This window comes from Orussus abietinus, unplaced genomic scaffold (genome assembly GCF_000612105.2).
Source record: "Orussus abietinus isolate OABI.00-Male unplaced genomic scaffold, Oabi_2.0 scaffold26, whole genome shotgun sequence".
Lineage (NCBI taxonomy): Eukaryota > Metazoa > Arthropoda > Insecta > Hymenoptera > Orussidae > Orussus > Orussus abietinus.
Genome location: NW_019395989.1, coordinates 526765 through 546179, shown reverse-complemented (window position 1 = coordinate 546179; position 19415 = coordinate 526765). Strand labels below are relative to the sequence as shown.

The 19415-nt window shown below is 45.3% G+C and overlaps 1 protein-coding gene across 2 annotated transcripts; it reads right to left on the bottom strand.

The window, feature by feature from the left end:
* Positions 1 to 20: 20 nt before the first annotated feature.
* Positions 21 to 19354, bottom strand: LOC105703774 (TATA box-binding protein-associated factor RNA polymerase I subunit B). 2 transcript variants are annotated; one of them, XR_001104395.1, is made up of 12 exons: positions 19006 to 19354; positions 18838 to 18931; positions 18573 to 18777; positions 18350 to 18494; positions 18126 to 18271; positions 17804 to 18019; positions 17515 to 17744; positions 17244 to 17436; positions 15100 to 15540; positions 13105 to 14993; positions 1571 to 1685; positions 21 to 50 (listed from the first exon to the last, which is right to left on the bottom strand). XR_001104395.1 is itself a non-coding variant. In XM_012432421.2 (10 exons), the coding sequence occupies exons 1-10, from the start codon at positions 19087 to 19089 to the stop codon at positions 13784 to 13786; spliced, it is 2964 nt and encodes a 987-aa protein (XP_012287844.1). In that variant the 5' UTR covers positions 19090 to 19354; the 3' UTR covers positions 12069 to 13783. The 2 variants fall into 2 exon arrangements, 1 of the variants encoding a protein (XP_012287844.1); XM_012432421.2 differs by lacking the exons at positions 21 to 50; positions 1571 to 1685 and having other exon boundaries at positions 12069 to 14993.
* Between the last annotated feature and the right edge of the window lie 61 nt (positions 19355 to 19415).

The window sequence follows — 19415 nt, the reverse complement described above, 5'->3', positions numbered from 1 at the left end:
CGCCGGCCCACCCCCTCCCCCTGACGCCCCTGCCCGCACTACTCCGGCCACTGAAAACACACGAGACATGGGTGGTCAACTCCTGTCCCAAAAATGGAACTTCCTTCCTACCCTACGAAAGAAACCAAAATTAAATCCCAGTCCTTTTCACGTTATTTTAATGAAACCGGCACTTCCTGAGCTCCTTTCGTGCTTTTTATCATTCCAAAGCGTGGGATATTAAAGGGGGCATTTTATTAAAGGACATTTTTTTTTCTTTGAATTTTTGTATTAAAACGATCGAGCCAGGAAACTTTATTAACGGGGTGTAATGGAGGGAAGGATGGAGGAGTTAAAGAGTACTCCTTGAAAGCGTTTTCACGACGAAACTCCCTTCGAGGGGGGTTTGTTCGCTCCCAGGTGAGGTTAGGAAGACCTGAAAAGCCGACTCCAGCCACGCGGCGCGCCACCTGTTGCCGCGCGCCGGTTCCACTTTCCCGAGATAGTTCCACTTTCGCCCCGTGAATAGGGACGCGGCATTGCATTAAGGGCCGATGCTAATTACGATCGCGTAGCTGCACCCGAAAGAGGGTCCTTATGTACGGAACGACTCCTTCGGGGTAAACGAGCCCTCAGTCGAGGAGTTCGCCTGAATTATTCGGAAAAATCCGAGTAATATGTTGGAATAAATCTGCTTGCATTGTTGAAAAATTGCGTGCAGTAAAACACTCCGATCGATTGAAAATAGGCAGATGGTCATCACGGATGACAGGGAAAGAATTACGAGCCAATCGAGCCATTTTGCTGCATGCAATTTTGCATCCACGCGACAAGTGGACACTGAAGAAAAAAGAAAAAAAAATGCACAACTGGAGACGAATAAAATTTCAGTCTATGAACCTGGGAGATTTTTACTCGTTTCTACATTATTCGTTTGGCATCGAAAGTATCTCACTTTTAATTCCCTTAAAGAAATAATTGTTCCAACCATTGGACGTTGTACTTAAATCAACTATTCGATTTTTAAATAGGCAAATTTATTTTATTTCAAGCACCTCGTCTTTCTCGGGGTAGCCGCCGATCGCCGCCATCTTGTTTTCCTTTCCCCTAGACCGCGCTGCGTATGACTCTTAATTAATTCGTTAAATGGCAACAAAAGCCCGCATTATGCCGGAATAACTTCTCGTTAGGCGGGTTTCTAACGAAGTTATGTGTTATGGGCGAGGTTAATAACGAGGTTACGCGTTTCACGCGATAATTGGCTCGACGGGGATTTTCCGGGCGGGGGATTTTTCACCGGGCTTTTTTCGATCCCGTCGACGACTCTTCGGCGGATCTTTTTCAGAGTCGACGGGGATATAATGCATTGCACGGAGGATGCTCAGGACGCGGTTGAAATCGGAATTGATCCGCCATTGACGTCTCGGATTAACGACGCCGACAGGCCGCGGATTATTCCCGGATTATTGACACCCGTCTCTCCCACTTTTGACATCCACTTCTGCGGGCATTGACACTTCCGGCCAGAATATACCTCGACTAAAATTCATCGACTCGAGATATGAATAAAGAAGATTTAGGATAACTTTACCTGGACTGACCGTGGATTTATTATCCGGGTGTCATGGCCCAATCTTGGGACTTCCGGTCGAGATTAATGGCGTAGGGAGATTCGATCTCCCTGTCGATACCCTCGGGATGTCTCGCTGGAAAGTAAAAACGAGACGCTGGTAAACAATATCTCCCGAGAGGAAGGACAAGGTATAAAATCGACGTAAAGGCCAGCGCCGTTATGTCGCTCGTATGTTTTATTTTATTTATCGCGCGTAATCCCGCCGCTCGTAATCGCACTCGTAAATGCCGCCATTGCGTGGCCGAGTATCTCTCTCGACAATAAAAAGGAGAAAATGGGAACCAAGAGGAAACGATTCCCCAACAAAACCCCGAAAAGACTTCTCACGCCGTAAATGATCTCCCCGCATTGAAATCCCCGAAAAATGGCCGAGAAAAGATTTTCCAGATTCTTCAAAACAGAGTATTAAAAAAAAAAGAAAATCGAAAATGGATCTACACTGTATAAATTGCCGCTAATATATTTTTATATATGTATAACAATTCAGTTATTAATTTTTTTATTTGTTTATTTGAAAGCCTTCGCGACTGGGAGGAGAATAATTGAATCCGTCGATTCGATTTTGACGAGACTGAGGAATTTCATTGTGTCACCCCAAAATATATGAATATTAAAGGAATCATCCGAAAGTCATTTGGAAATTATTTATAAATCGTCCGCGCGTGCAGTTTTGATTTTATACGCGCCTCGTGGACGTCTCGGTACATCTCCCACGAATGTACTTCATGTACATGTACACTTAGATATTTCGTTTAGAGTCCTACGTGCACATAGACATGCCTACGAGCAGCCAGACGTAAAGCAAGGTTAAATCTCTCACGCATAATCGCTGGTATTAATTTCGCAATCTGCCACGCACCGACAATTTCGCGTTACATGCGCTCAAATAGATTCAATCTCCACTACTCCATATAGCAAAGGTGAACGACAATAATATAAATATTCCCAATTGCACATAAAGAAACATCAAGCACATGCGACATGTCCTATACGAGAGGGAAAAAGACGAGAATAAAAAAAAAAAATATTCCCATTTATAAATCTGATTGAAATAATTATTCTTTGAATTAACAAAGTATTCGCATTGGTTGCAATAAAAAATTAATTAGCCGTGGTTAAGAAATTTCACACTAAAAAAAAAATAAAAGAAACGCTGTCAGGGGAATCTGCCGTTGTTCCGTAGGGTGGAAAAAATCGGGGGGAAAAGCGAGGAAAGTGCAGCAGTTTTCTCTCTGATTTTCTCGGTAAGAAGGGATCCTCCCCTGATTTCTAAATTATGATAAAGGAGTTATGCAAAGGAGCTGCGTCTCCAGACGGAGATTTCGATCGAGTCGAGCATTATGGAGCACGGTGTACGGAATGCCGCATTCCGCGGGCGCACTGTCGCACCTTTCTTTTTTCCGCATTGCGAAACTACCGGCGCTAATAAATTTATCTCCCCGCTCCGGGACTAAAACTGCGACATTACTCTATTGAACAAAACCCGTCTCCTCTAAGTAGACGCGGAGAGAAAAATAAAAGAAAAAAAAAGGGAAAATCCGGGCCGTCCGCTTTTTCTCCCAGTCTCCTTAAGCAGGATTCACGGAAACGACGTAAACTCCTTTTTCCGGAAAACTCGTCCGCGTAACCCCGACCAGACGTACCAATTCCTTTTTTCTTTCTTCAATTTTTTTTTTTCCAAGCCAATTTTACGAGCAGCTTTTTGAGCGCGCGGGAAAATTCAATCTCTTCCTGGAAAACGGTGGTTCGGATTTTCCGACACTCCTTGAAGGCGCGTGTAGCTTAAACCCCACCTTGACGGAATTTCAATTTCTCTACCTTAACATCTAGTGCTCATTATGTGGTAATTATTTACAATGTCAATTTTGTGCCATCTCGGATTTTGAAAAAAAAAAAAAATTGGAATTTCTCTGGGCGGTGAAAAAAAGCTCGATCGTCCCGCAAAATCGTGGATGAAATTTAGGTATTTTCTCCCGGGAATTTTCTTCCTATAATCATGAAGAATAATAAATTAGGGAGTGGAGGAAAGGCGATTAGAGTCGGCTTGAGAGATTTTCTGGACGGTAGCCGGTGAATTTTCGTGTCCGGGAACGTTCTAGAAGGAGTCTGGGGCTTCCAGACAGACCGTAGTTTGTTAAACTGCGGCGAAACGAGGACCGGGGGAGAAATGGGAGGAAGTTTGGACGGCGTCCAGCTAAATCCCCGCCTGGTTTCACAACCCGGTGTGCTCGTCTTGTCGGCGTTCTGTCGAAGCCGGGATTCCCGACACTCTCCACCGCAATGCCTCAAAAAATCGCTAGAAAATTAAGGCAGGACGAAAGGGTCATTCTATATATATATATTTTTTTTTCAAAGGGTACTTTCAAATCTCGCGCACTTTCCGTTAAACCCCGACGTGCCCGCCCGAAGGCGCAATTTTCCGCAGCATCTCGATCCCCGTTCCCCTCGAAATGCCAGAGAATTCTCCTCTCTTGGCACGTGCGTCTCCGATAAAAGTCGAAGAGCCCAAGAAAGGTCAAGAAGTCGGAACGAGAGTGAAAACCTCGCGGGGAAAATTAAATTCTCCCGAGTCCTCTCTCCTCTTCCCTCCGCGAGGAAGAAAATCAGCGGAGAGAAAGAAATGAAATAAAATCAGAGAACGGAGAGAAGAGGTGGAGAGACCTCCTGTTTACTCGGAGAGTGAAAGGATCCGAGTTGCCGACCTTTATAAAGGGCTTCGATGCATCGAAGTGCCTGGATGGGAAAGCGTACAGAAGATTAGGATACTCTTGTAGAGAGATTATTTTCTGGTATTTAAGGTTAGAATAGGAAGAATGACGATAAAAGCCGGGTGAGTCATTTTATTGGCACCCGCGGAAACGCGTTTCCACAGAGGGCGCTCTCGTGTGTCTAGACGCCGGCTACGATCGATAACCCTCGGCCATGCCGGTGACCGTCTTAACCTTCCCTTCGGAAGTCGGCGGCGCAATTCCGATTCCAATTAACCGTCATACCGTGCCGACCTTCTTTTTATATCCTGCGGTGGTTGGACCTCTCCTCGACCCGGCGCCCTGCCCTGCTGCGCTGCAACTGCCCTCGCGCCCTTCGCGCGCGCGAATTTATACCTGCCGCGCCCCTGGCGGACGCCGGCGAAAGCACGTTCAAACATGGCGGCGCTTTTCGGGTCCGCGACTTGATAACCGTTTCTAAAATCTCGTGATTTATACCTACTTACGATGATACTTGACGAGAAAAGTGGAGGGAATTACTTGTGATGGTTTTTCAAGTTTATAATCGACCGGTTAGCATCGTAACAATCCAATTGAAAGAAGACAATGGGACATTAATCCTCGAGGCGAGGAGCCCGCGATCGGTCAAGAGAGGTCCAAGGCAGAACGGAAAGTGGAGGTAACACAAAAGGGAAATCGCAGGTCTGGGGAGAGTCGCCGTGCCCCTTCGCAGTCCCATTGTTCTCCTCACTTCTGCCCCCCCCGTCTCTTGAACGGTCTCGTTCCTGTCGCGCAATTACGAGGACCGGGAGGAACCAAGATGGCGGCGCGCCGAAGGAGTGTCCACCTCGCAAGTTGGACCTCCGACAATTTCTATACCAAAAAAAATCATCGTCCCAAAAAGTGACCAATCTAAACCACGCATAAGGAAACTCGCGTAATCGTCCTTAGCAAGGGATAAAAGTGCTCCAAGGCGAGAAGCCTCACGAAGTCCACTCGAAGGGCTTCCCGCGGCCATTTTCAGAGTTCCGGCCACTTCCGGCCAGTCGAGGCCGAACTTTGTAAGGTTCCCAATTTATTCAGGCTTTATTCCCATCATTTTGAGGCTAACTCTATAAATGTATATTTATTCAGGATGTATTGTTTTAATTTTCCGGTTACCTCTCAAGATGAAACTTCTTTCCGTTTCAGCATAGAGTTATCGTTGTCCGCGATTTAAAAGATGGCGTCTTCAGGTTCACTCGGCTCGACTCGGCGCAATGTCAAGATCTCAATCAATCGTTTAAGTTGAGTTAACCGCGCACCGTATGCTCCGGCAAGGCTGCATTCGCGAGGGACGCTGCAACGATGCGTGTCTCGCCTCGCTTATGCAACCCTCCAGGTGTCACAATGGCGAGGATAAAGGCGACATAATTTCCCCGGCTCGACGCCCCGACACCTCGGCCAACCTACGAGGGAGCGAAGGCCTATCTTGCGAGCCATTTTTCCGCGACTTTTTTTTTTTTTTTTTCAAGCGTATAAAAATTAAATATAACCTTGTATACAATTCTATAAAATAAGACTCGATGGTCCTAATCCGCCATTTTGTATTACAGGGCGTACCGAAGAGAGGAGAAAGAGATTCTTATTTTTCCATAGACCCAAAATTGAGAAGACTAGCAAAAGTCGCCGTGGAAAAAATCTCTCGATTCAAGGTCCATCCAAGAGATGAAATATGAAGAAAGGCCGAATGTAAACGAGAGATAAAGGGAGATAATACCGGAAGTCATCGAGAAAGTCCATGGCTCCTCTTTTGAGAAAAGCGGGACAATGTGCGCCGAAAAATCTCTGTTTTTCCTCCCACTCGAGGGAAAAAAAAGAAGAATCATTGTCCAGGAACAGTGGGAAAGGACGAGAGTTCCGGATCGATGAGACGAGTCCAGCTCGGAAGAGGACGCGTGCTTTGCGTGTATACCCACGTGCGTATACAAGCACGAAAGAGCGATTTACATAGAGAGGCCCGCGAGTCTCTCCGCAAACGCCGAGAATAAGCTAGAAGAGCAAAATGGCGGCTCTCGGTACGCGTTGGTCCAGCTCTTTTTTCTCTCTCTCTCCTTTCTTTTTTCACCGTCGACATTTCCACCGCGTGTGTGCACGGCGCATCTTCGAATTGCTGTTCAAAGTACTTGGTCGAGGTCGCGACCTTCGCGTTCGGTGCCGAGGGAGAAAATCGAGATGAAAAGCCTATTCAGGACCCGACACCGTTGTTTTCCGCGTGGAATTTTACGTGACGAAGATGAGACGGTTCAAAGCAGTCGTAAAAATTCCTGAAATTTTACATGACGAAGATGAGACGGTTCAAAAGAGTCGTAAAAATTGCTGGAATTTTGCGCGACGTGAAATTCCCAATTTTTCAGGTGCTCCCCTGGTAAGCAGGTAAACACGCGTCTGTCAGCCTCCTAAGAGGATCGCAGGTCCCAGTTTCCTCTACGAGCCGTTGGCCTAGATGATTCAAGTGGGCAGCTGGTGCAGCACGTACATCCTCGGTGCATGCGATGCACATAGAGGGGCCCACGTGCACCGACACGGCCCGGGTGGCCGCGTATCTCGCTTACGTGTCTCGCGGAACAACGAGGTATCCGCAGGTTCCACTTCATCTTCCCAGGGACCCTTCCTCTCATCTTCGCTTACGATTAATTATTTCTAAGTGGACCGGGGAGGGTCCTCGGCGATAGAAAAAAAATTCCCGCCTGTCAACACGCTCGGAAGGAAAAAGAAAAAAAAAAGAAAAATGGAGCTCGGGTCGAAGACTTCGAATTTACCGGGATAGGTCTTGAAATCTTTACCGAGGGAGAACCGAGGCGGCTTCGTTTCGGGTCGCGATCGATCCTCGAAGTTCCTACGGTTTTGCGCGCATCGATTAGTCGATTTCGGGGGAATTTAGGGGAGACAAGGTGCGCGCGCTCTCCAGCCGCATTTGTCACCCCGACGAATGTATACCTAATGGGAATATCGACCTCAAGACCAATGCCCGCTAATCGGCCGATAATCGATTAATAAATTAAGGACTCCCCTGCGAGTCGACTCGACGGCAAATTCGAGTCTCCCTCGAATTTGCCATAAAAAATTAATACCGGACGTATAGAAGCAACCTCGGGCTCCGACACAAAAAAAAAATTCCTCGCTCGTGAGGCATTGTTTATTTAAATTCCCAAGCAAACTGAAAGCATCCCTAACGAGTCTACAGTCTCTAGAAAATTCCAGGAAGCCCCGTATTGGCTATAAAAAAAATAATAAATGGAAAAGGCGAAAGAGCGCCGGCCAACGCGCGGGGACCGCGTCGGACCCCTCTTCGCGAGAGTTCCACATTATCATCGGGCCCGTTTATTCGCGCTTGCATATGTAAACGTATAAGAGGCGTTGTACATGAGGCGTTGACACTTGGCGAATCCGAAGACGAATAACCAGGGGAAAGTGGGTCCCCCTTGGAGGATCGTCCCGGGATTATGCAAGCAACTCGCGAGGGTCCCTCGTGAGGCCCGCGAGAGGAACGCGCGGAAACGAACCGGTTCCAGAACGGACCGAAACGATGCGACGAGAACCGGCTCGGGTCGGATTTCATTCCGATCGGCCGTTCGCGATTTGACCGGCTCCCTTCCCTGAAATCGCCATTTTTACGTCCCAACAATGCCCTCCCGCCATTAACTCGAAAAGCTCCTTCCTTCACTTCTCGAAAGAAAAATATTCCCCAATTCTCTTCAAACTTTCCCACGTTCTCGTAAAATTATAATATTCAAAAGTCCGACGAAATATTCATTCTTTTTGCGTTCTCGCAATATTATCATGATCAAAAATCGAGTGAAACGTTAATTCCGTTTTTCCTCTTCTCCTCTAATTTCTGAAATTTTCCACGTCTTCGGGATATTTCAATACTTTCATGACTCCTTGTTAAAAAATCTCACGTCCAAGTCCTTATGATAAATTTGTTAATTTCAGTAATGGACCCTCCAGAGTGGATAAATAAACGAAGGGGGAGGAAATTCGAGCTCGATCGGGAATCGATCCCCGTCCCATGGGAATGCACCTCGAGCCGGGAGAATCCCGGAATTCGTGGCGAAACCACTCCCATATGTGTTCGGCTCGACGGTCCCATGGGAAGTGGCGCATTCCCCCGTGTTCCCGGCCTAAATACCGAAAGTCCCTCGGGAGTGTGCGGGTCTTCGGGATCGATTCGTAGCCGGACTCGAGGAAGGCCTCGACTAGCCGATAGAAAGTAAAGCCGAGATAGTCTCGTGAGTTTTTCGCCACGGCAATCGCGTTTTCGTTACAGTGGGTCAAGGTGAGCTTTACGTCCCGAATTCGGAATAAGCGAGTCGGGGCCGTTACCGCGGCCGTCGACTCAAAAACTCCCACACGTGTGTTTGGTGCGAAACGCTTTCCCCCGATTTGCGACACCTAGCCTTGTACTATGATTCGACCCCGCAGAGAAAGAGCGATAGAAAATAATTATATAAAAAAAAAACGTTAACACGTGGTGACAAAAAAAAAATTCCTATATGTACTTGGCGCGAAACTCTTTCCCCTGATTTGCGACACTCAGCCTTGTCCTATGATTCGACCCCGCAGGGAAAGAGCGATAGAAAATAATTATATAAAAAAAAAACGTTAACACGTGGTGACAAAAAAAAAAATTCCTATATGTACTTGTCTCGAAACGCAATCGGCATCGCGTGGTAATTCCCTCGAAGATGAAGATGATAATACCCGATGAGGAACGATGAGAAGATCGTAATCAGTAACGAAGAAAAAAAAAACGACGTATAAAGGACACACGGGGGAATATCGCTCTTGACAAAAGAATTACGATACCCAAATACGGAAAAGAGTCTCGGGAGATCCTCTTTGTCGCTTTGGGGAGCGACAAAAAAGCTCGTGGCCGGGGAGTGTCTCCGGAAAAAATGGCAAGGGTGAGGAAAAGCGGGGAAAAACGGGCAAACGAGTGGCGCAAAGGCCCGAGGGGCGTATGTGCACGATACAAGGTAAAAAGAGGGAGAGAGAGAGAGAGAGAAGCGGGAATATGTGTGCAAAGTAGGGCTGCGACTGGCCCGGACAAACGGATATCCGCCTTAAACGAGCTCTTCTACGTCGGACGTATAAATCATCCGGCTAGGTATCCGTATATTCGACCGCTAATATCCGGCAAATATCCCATCCCTAACCTCCCCATCGCCGATCCATCACCCCCATATATCAATTTTTAATATTCTATTCCCAGGTAAGCAAAGACCATTTCCCTCCACCAAACAGAAATAAATTCTATGAAATGCGACTATTCATTTCAGCTCATCCGCGCCAAATCACTGCTCTTGGAATTTACAAAATATCTACTCCGATACTGTTTAAATTAATTTTTCTCGGGTTCAATAAATGTGGTTTTTTTTTTCTTTTCTTCCTCAAGGTATGTGCATCTCGGAGGAGTTTCGCACTTCGCGTGTCGGCAATTTAACGCGAGTGTCTTAATCAAATCTGAATGGCTCGACATGTATGTTGGAAGATGCGCTCGGACATAGAATCGTATCTAGGCCGTGCAAAGGAGATGCGCTTTCCAAGACAACCGTCATATATCCCCCCATGTCCTAAAAAAGTGAGATTAACAAAGGAATAATTTCTTCACGAGTCCCTCGCTTTTTGTCGTATATAGAGAGAGAGATTGACCCTTTCATATCACCTTAAGTGTTTCAATTTAAATTAAATGTTTGTCATTTTTACTAATGGTTCGTCAGGTTAGATCGATATGAATAAAGTTTTTTTAGGGATTCGCGATAATCCGTTTCCTTGTAGAGAGGACTTTAGCCGACCTGGAGCACGTCGAGGGAGAAAGAGGGCGAGAGGAAGCTCCCCTTTAAGAGGCGGTCCACTCGAGGGAGGGAAAAATATAGGAAACACCGAAACAAGAGACACGTGGGGGACGTTAAGGTCGGCGGGGAGAGGGGGAAAGAAAAACTGAGAGAAATAGGGACCAAGAGAGAAATATAGATAATAATTAAAGAAATAGAAAAAGGCACGAGGCAGAAAAATTAAGTCGGAAAATAAAGGAGTGAAGCGGAAAAAAACTTGAGAAATAGATCTCGAGAGAGAGGGGAAATAAGGAAAAGCGGCGAAGGAATCGAAAAAGGGAGAAGAAGGAAGACGAGATATTCGTCTCTAAAAGGCACTTTGTTAGCGTTCCTCTTTTCCCCAATTTTTTTTTTTTTATCGCGTCGAGGAGAACGAGCACTTCCCAGTATTTTTGCGTCCCGAAAAGAAGAGAAACTAAAAGAAAGAAAAACCCCAGCGGAGAGAATTTTCCGTGGGAAAAGCACGTCTAATTATTTCATGGCCCTCTCGTTAGCTCCCGTCGATTATTTAAATCATTAGCAGCCTCGCATCGAGGGCATAAAAAAAAAAAAAGAACACGAGAGAGAAAGAAATCCGAAACATTTACCTCGACCCGTTAAAGCGGATAAATAATTTCCCGAATATTAATACAGCGTTTCCGGCGGAAAATAACGAGGCAACATTTCCTCCTATTTACTTCTTTTTCCTCCAATAATTACTGGGCCCGTTTTAATCGGCCGAGGGGCAATCAAACGAGCCACCTTGCCATTTCCCGAGTAATTCGTAGTAATTAAACGACCAAACGGACTGATAAAAGGCCCGGGCAAAAAGTGCACCGAGAGAGAGAGAGAAAAGCTCTTTTCCAAACGGCGATTAAATCGACGTCGAGGAATTCCCAGTTACTGCAATTGCACAAGTACTCTGTACACGTTTTTCGACATCTCTCCCGTGGATATTTCGACGTTATCTCATTGGAAAACGCATACAATCCCGATTTTAAATTACACTCATCTTATCGTAACATTTACACATTCAACCGCTATAGAAGAGGTCAAAGCACGAACAGTTTATTTCTCGCTAAAATTACTAGATAAAAAAAAAAACAAATATTCACTTATCTCGTACAAAAGAAAAGTTGATTTGTGAAAAAAAAATAAGAACCCTCGAAAATTTTCGAAATCTCTTGCTTCGGCCTCTCGACCATATTTTCGTATATTCATACCGAATACTTCCAGCTGTTCCTTCGGTAAAGAGTACTTGGCGCGAAGCTCTGCTAAGTCTCCTCTTCGAAATTTTCTCTCTCTTCCTCGACTCAATCCCGGGGAACAATTACGACATTCAACAAGTACGTTCCGGTATACTCGTGGGATCTCTCCCCGTGGGAGTGGAAAAGAGGAAAAGCGCTAAATGAGATTCAGGTAAACGAGGAAAATCCGCGAGTACGTCGAGGGCTGATCGGCCACGTGTGTGGGATTTAATTAAAAGGGATATCGAGATGATATCCCGTTGTCAGAGGGACTCGACGTCGATATTAAAGCCTTCGATCCGACATCCACATACACACGCATATAAATACATACATTCGTATACATACGAATTTACGTCCAGCCAATGTTTACGCAATTAATTCCGCAGAGAATTCTCGGATAAATCGTCGAGGGCAAAATCTAGAATTTAGCGCAATCTCCGGTCAGCGAAGCAAAATATAACCGAACGTCAGAGAGACAAGCATTTAACTGCCGAAAATCACGGAAAGTAAATGGTCAAGCTTCGGTAATATAGAAGCAAAAGTAAACGATGGATTTCTAATAAATAAAAATAATTTCTTGTTATTCACCGATCCGCTCTTTACGCTGCGGAAGCCAAAAATTCATCGTACCAGTAAAATATTTTGCATCTTATAATAATTATCTTATAAAAACTATTTCCTATATAAACGGTGTCAAGGAAATATTTAAAGCATAATTACTTGACTCAAGCTGAAAGCTCGATATACGTCAAAAGCCTCGAAAAAAAATGCGAAATTACCCGACCGCTCGAAGGGTTGTAGAGGTTAGGTCAGGTTAGGTCGCCGCAGACTCGGGGGAAGCGGCGACAAGGTTGCCGGAGACCCGCAGGTTGACAGGGCAGGTGTTGCGCCGCAGGTTGGGTCAGATACGCCGTCAGGTTACCGTTAACGCCGTTCCGTTGAAGACGGGGTTGGCTAATTTCGCGTTTACCGAGGTTTTTGACGTATAATTCATAAACCAAGTAGTTTACCGCAGCGCAGCCGTAGAAAACCAATAAATTACATTTCCAAGGTGAAGGATGCCGCAGATGTAGGATATTCGGCATCCGCTAACTTATAAACGTCTTTTAGCATACATGTAAACACGCAAAAATTTCTAAGGACTAATTGACCCCCGCGTTGAAAATTCTGTGGACTTAACCCTATTCAATATCAAATTTATATAGCTTTCATCGTCGTAATTGGGTTTATTATTTTCTATTTATAACTAGAAGGGCGTATTCTTGTAAATTACATGACGCATTATACGCACTTAACCCTGAAATTGCAGGGCTCGGCGACCGACTGCAAGCCCGAAGACACGTCGGAGTCACCCCGCAAGCTAACCCCTATATCGAGTTTTCGTAAATTGATTTTCCCGATTGAAAGGGGAAAAGGGGGAAGAAAAATAGTCGTCCCACCCTCTCGATTAAAGGACGAGCGAGGGGGATGGCGTAAAGAGAATGCGTAGATGCAAGGGATGTCGCGTACGCGAATGGATTAATTAGGAGGGAGGGAACGTCGGCGAGGGCCAAGGTTGCGGAGAGCAGCAGGGAGGTCGACCGGCGGCAGGTGTACGCGCCAGGTCGGGGCCGGGGGTCGCGCGCGTGGTGCCCAGGGTTGCCGGACTCGCGCAGGTGTCGCAATGGGGGTGCGCTTACCGGGCTCTCCTGAAGTACTGCAGGGCCGTGGCAGGTCCGCGTGCTCCTGCGAACGAGCGGCACTCCTCGACCCTCGGGATCGACGACAGGGGACGGGCCGGCCGAATCTACTAATGCGCGTATCCTACGACGGAACCTCACACGGAGCGCGCACTTCACTCACTGGCACGACACACACGCCCGAGACGCACTCCGGTACGCCGAGTTCGCCGACTGTGCGTTCAGAGGACCGGCCTCCGTCCAACCCCGGCTGGTGTTTACTACTGAGCGCAGCGGAGACGGCGAACCCGACGCCGACTCGTGCGCGCGCCCCCGAGTGCAACAGTTGCGACGCCGAGCCGCGCGCCCCGCCATCTAGCGGCGGAACCCAGTACAGAACCGCGTGCGCGTCTACCTGCCGGTATCGCCGCCATCTTGAAAATTAATTTTCCAACCGACGAACAGTGGGATAGAATGTTTAGTGCATTTATTACCCGGGCAAAATAACCGCGAATATAACTCGTCATTAAATTCTCGAGGAATTTCAAAACTAAAAGAATTTTCTACCAAACACCCAGAACGCCTCGAGGCTGGATACTTACAAAATAAGCGTGTTTCTTCCTCTCTGTACAGTATAATAAAGTTATCTAAGACACTTCTTTTCCCTGCGCAGTCCATATTTATCCTAGTTCATCGGAGTCTACCACTTGCTCTGCATGTTGCTGCGATAAGCCTTCGGCTTGAAGTTCTTTGCTCTGTACTCGCTATTTTCCCTATTCGAGTTTAAATAACGAGTGTGGTACGACTCCACGGTGCAAACCTCCTCGTAAAGGTCTTCGGCAGTCATTTCGACGACATTCGCGCATTCGTTCAACAGCCATCGAAAACTGACCGGTAGATCTCTCTCGAACAGCTCGAAATTCTTCGTCTTGACCCGACTGAAGACACAATGGTACATCCAATAATCCCCAGAAGGTCGGAAGAAAACCTCGGGCTCGTCCATTTCGCAGCTCTCGTCGATTTCCCGAATTATCGACGCCTCGTTAATTTCCGAATCCAAACAGCCATCGGAATCCCGAGAGATGACATCAACGTCGTCGCAGGAAGGCGTTACGGCATCGCTCAAAATTTCCGCTTCTTCAGGGTCGACTGTAACCCCGTTTTCCCTCTGAATTTGCGTCGTTCCTCCGCGATTTTTACGTTCCCGACAATTTCCATTCTCCAGCCTCTTCTGGACCATTTTCCTCGACTTTCTGGCGTCACCATTTTCTCTACAACTTCCCTCTTCTTCAAGTCCTTTCCCCACTTCCTTAAATTTCGACGCCCTGACGAACCGTCCTTTCGCATTGCGGTAGAGTTTGATCTTCGACGTGGACCTACGAGACCCGATAACAGTCTCAGGTTGCAAGATTGCCATTTCTTCGTAACTAGAGAGCTCCAGGTTGTACCTCTTCCGAGATTCCTCGCTCAAAATGTCTTCCCCTTCCTGGTTGGGCCGAACCTCGCACCCGTTCTCTTCTCCTCGTTCTTCGAGCTCTTCTTCACCCTCTGCGGGGATCAGCAATTTCCCATCACGAGAAACCTCGTCAAATAAAAAATCCTCTGAACATTCGGCTGTGGAGTCGTTTTCGTTTCTGATGGACCTCACCCTGTCGTAGGCGTCTTTTTTGTCAGGATCTATCTTAATTCTGCCCAGGTGGTCTCTGTGCAGGTACTCGTTCAGGTCCTCGCTCTTTGAGTCGAATTCATTTTTTGTGACTTCCAGTTCCTCCACTACGACATGTTCATTTAGTTCCTTCACACTCGGCATCTTCGTCGGCTCGAACTCTGGAACTACCTTCTCCAGGAAGTTCATCCCCGAGTACACGACTTTGAGGTTTATCCCACACTGTGTGGCTAACTCCTTCAACCTGAGAAAAAAAAATTCCACGGTTAGACTTTTCAATAAAAAAGAAATAAATGAGCCAGGTACATCAGAATCCGTCTAACTCCTGGATTAAAATGCAAGTGACTTACAAATCTGGCTTCGTTATGTAGCCGACCTTCATCTTGTAGAAGTCGGTTTGCAAAATTGCTGGAAAGTCTTGAAAGGGTTGACTTAATAATTGCTCCAGGTAAGCATACTGTGGTGTCAAAGAAGGAGCGAAAACGTTGACGTTCGGCTGCGAGGCGAAGGTCGCGTTCAATTTCCCAACGCAGTTCTTCATCGCTATTTTCAACTCCTGGGACAGGAAGTGCTTGTAATCGGTGACCGGCGGCTCGTTGCCCGATCTTTTGGAGTGAATCGATTTTAGAAATTGAAGGTACAGGTGGCTGGTCCCAGGTAGGTCTGGCTCGTACTTCAGCTTCATCGAGAATTGTGAATTCACCAGGATGCTACGTCGACACTCAATGTATCTCTGCCACTCCCTGAAGCTGAAGAGCTGGGGATCGGAGAGTCCTCTGCTCCTTGCTCGACTGAAAGAAAAATATAATTCGACGTTTAAAAAATTCAGCAGGATATTTTAGCATCCGCAGAGTGCAAAAAAATCCAAATACGTGATAATAAAAATGGAATAAAGCTAAAATTATGAATTATTATAAATTATCGCGGTCGTTTAGCCTCAACATTGTCTTCCGATAGAGAGATTAACTTGTCTAAGGTGAGTAAACCTTCCTGGTCATTACTTTTCAATTTAAAATGGATATCTCTCCATCTCATGTGCATTTGCAGGGCCGCTTCATGTCCGGGTCGGGGTACCTCATCGTCTCTTTCTGGTCCAAATTCGCGCCGTACGTGATGGAATTATTTTTTACCACCGCGTAGGGCATTCTAGAAGTCGTGAAGTAAGATCCCCAGCAGCCGTTTTTCTGGAGGACTACTCCTCCGGCGCTCTGGCCGGTCATTCTCAGCATTTTGTCCAAATTAATCCGAAGAGCGTCCTTCGGACAGTGTCCTTCTTTTATATCGGTGATTATGCTTCGGGAGAGTCCTAACTTTAGGATGGTCTCTCCGTGACCGGTCAGGGAACATCCCGCTTCGTCGTCCGCAAACGTTCCGCATCCTAGAAATGCGGAATCTCCTACGCGGCCGGCCATCTTCTTGTTCAAGCCTCCGGTGGTCGTGCCGGCCGCCATCCGGAATCCGTCCCAAACGACGCAACCGACGGTCCCAGCACTTTCTAAGCATAATTTTAATCCATACGTTTTAATCAAAACGAGAAAGTCGAGTGACAATGACTCAAGTTAAAAACGCAACATTTTTAGATCGAGCATAAGGAAAGTGTAATTTACTTCGAAGGATAGATGCACAATCGAAGCTCTCCGGGTTCACTTGAAGATCCAAGCTTTCCTCGTCGGTTAATTTTGCGGCTAAATACGCGGCTGGGGATAACATGTTGCCTTTCGAAGTCCACTTAATGCCTGCGCACTTTGCCAACTTCTTCGCTCCCTCTCCGGCAAAGATGGTGTTCGGATAATTCTCCATGATAAACTTCGCCAGGGAAATCGGGTGCTCCACGTCTGAGACTGCTGCGACGGATCCGCAAACTGAATCCGTGCCGTCCATTATACTAGCGTCCATCTCGACCTCCCCTAATTTTGAAATTTTCATCGGTCATGCTTAGAACGCTTAACTTGAAATGTCTTCTAGCACTGCCAATTTCAAGGCTGCGAGATAGTAGAGGAAAATTGTACCCAATTCGTTGGCTACCGAGCCATAGCCACAATTAAAAAACTCGTCACTTTCCAACCACCATAAAGCTGCTTCGACAGCTTCCGTTGCACGTGCACCATCCAGTAATTTTTGGTATCCGAGGCATGCTGATTTCCTGCACGAAGATATTTTTTCGATCACTACGGTGTCACTGGTTTCTCCAGCATCTCCGTGAACTATCACACAGGGGGGTCCAATTTTTCTTGATCTTTTTAACACTTTACTCGCGTTCCAATTCGATGAATTCATCTTTAACACGATTTGATTTCTCGTTTATATATTTTTAGCAATTGTTCGTTTTGTATGAATATTATTTTGATGGGACAACTGTTAAGAATTTTGACGTTTAGTGGTTTGGAAACAGTTGAAGGCTAAGATATATGGCTGCACTCTTGATTAAGATTGCGATAAATCTTCTCACTCTGTTAACGATAAAGTTAACTTAAGAACTTGTTTGTATACACACCTGTTTATCTTTTCTGCAAGTCTGCTGATCTGGTACTCGGTAATTCCATCCAGAGCAAAGAGAACTTTCAGAATGACAATTATAAAAGCCATAGCTCTGCCTTCGTAATTGGGGATGTAAGGTTTTTGAACGTTGAATGACATAACTGGTGGTGACAATGCAATTAATCTCTCCGCATATAATAATACGCCTCCTGAGATCGAAGCATATAACTTTTAATGTGAATTACAGTTGTTAATTATCACAGGTAGAAATTCACATTTTAACGTACTTGGTAGTCGCAGTTCTTGGCAGTACTGCGTAATCAGAGGCAAGAAGTCTGGGCAAAATAACTCGTAAATATTGAGGAACTTTGCCATGCTCGCACTCAACTGTCTCATACCTTTATGGGTTATGTCATTTACCTGACTTAAAATAGTCATATCACCTTTTGCTATAGAGATCTCAGGGGGAAGCAAGTGATCCAGTTTGTAATATGACAAATGTCCTTCTCTTCCGTACCTGACATTAAATTTTAGATCATTACCATAATCGAGAAATAATCCAGAATAATGACTTACCGTAACATATCGGCTAAGTGGACGTTCTCTTTGTGGATTCTTAGTGCTAAATAAATAATTGCCCATAGCTTCATGGGCGTAATCACCTGAGGGCTGATCTTGTACTGAGTCGTTACATGTTTCCGCTGATACAGAAACCTTTTACTTTTTGGCACTTTCACTGATACATTTTTTATTTTCCTGGCTTCCTCCTTAGCGTTTGCATTAAACCGTATTCTATGAAAATCAATATTTATGAATTTATTAGTTTTTCAATAATATAGTAACGTCAGCAATATGAAATATTTTAATAGGAATATTTTCATGAGACGCCGTAACATACTTTTCAGCATATTCTGAATGGATGTGAGGTTTACTTTGACTAGACTGTAAACTGTTGATACTCTGATTCAATACACTACTTGCACCTCCTTCGGAACTACCTTGAGACGACATAAATCTCTCATATTCCGCAGTCACCATCAGTCTCTATAACACGCAATGGAAACATAAATTAATGTTGCAGATGTGGAAAACTTATTCCATTAAAGTTAAAATTCAATTTACTTTATTCCTGTTAATTTCTCTGGTAGAACTGGTTTCGCTAAATTGCCCAGAAACTACAGAAGAAGCATTACTGATACTGTTCTCCCTTTTACGCTTACGTTTTTTCTTTTGCTGCTGTACTTTCCCATAAATGATACCCGCATCTCTGAAACAATTTTTACAATCAAGCATGCCTTAATAATCACCAGAAAAATATAATACGGCCGTTGAAAAAAGGTTTCACCTTTTGTGAAACCTCCTGGATAATTTTGGTATGAACTTCTTTTTGGTCGAAGTAAACGCAACTTCCATTTTTCCCAAATATGCCGCCCACAATTGCAGAATCGTCAGTTTCACATGAGACGTTACTCCAAGTTCAACGAGCTCGTTCGCCAAGCCAATCAAAATAAAGTTATAATACTCCCACGAAGTCCATCCCAATTCTTGTCCTAAAAAATTTCAACACCATTTTTCTACGATTGCTCGCTATCGTCATCCAACGAACCTACCATCAGAATTGCCAGACTTTTCTCTACGAATCTTTGTTTTTCTCAACCGGGTCGATGCATCTACTCGTACTTCCAAAACTTCCTCCCGTACTTCCTGTAATGATTGTATTAATATATACCTATCATTAATAGATAATAAGTTAGAATGGAAAAAAATGAATCGAATACCTGATTCTGAGTTTGACATTCCTGACAAAAGAAATAGCCATCCTCGTTATAGAAATCCAAACCGCCACAGACAGTACACTGCATTTTTTGTCACTGAGATAAAATATTTTAACGTTCAAAATACTCTTTTAAGGGAATAAGACTCATGCATTACAGCGTGACAAGTTTTTAGGTTATCCGAAGATGCCTGGCTGACGGTTATCCAAAATACATTTTAAAATACCACTTCATTTAAAATTACAAAGATTATTTTACTCTAAGTCTAGTATGTCTGACAGTACTAACAATTAACCGTGTTTAAAAAAACGAGGACGATGAGATAATTCGAAAATCTTTCAACCCAACAGAAAACACGTGGTTTTCGAGCGGCGCGCTTCTGTGTGACGTCAGGGGTGATCAAAACTATTTGA

Coding starts and splice junctions, on each gene's coding strand:
- LOC105703774 (XM_012432421.2), bottom strand. CDS start 19,089: ATGCAGTGTACTGTCTGTGGCGGTTTGGATTTCTATAACGAGGATGGC. Junction 18,495..18,572: donor TCCAGGAGGTTTCACAAAAG/GTGAAACCTTTT, acceptor AAATTGTTTCAG/AGATGCGGGTATCATTTATG. Junction 18,020..18,125: donor CATTCAGAATATGCTGAAAA/GTATGTTACGGC, acceptor TGATTTTCATAG/AATACGGTTTAATGCAAACG.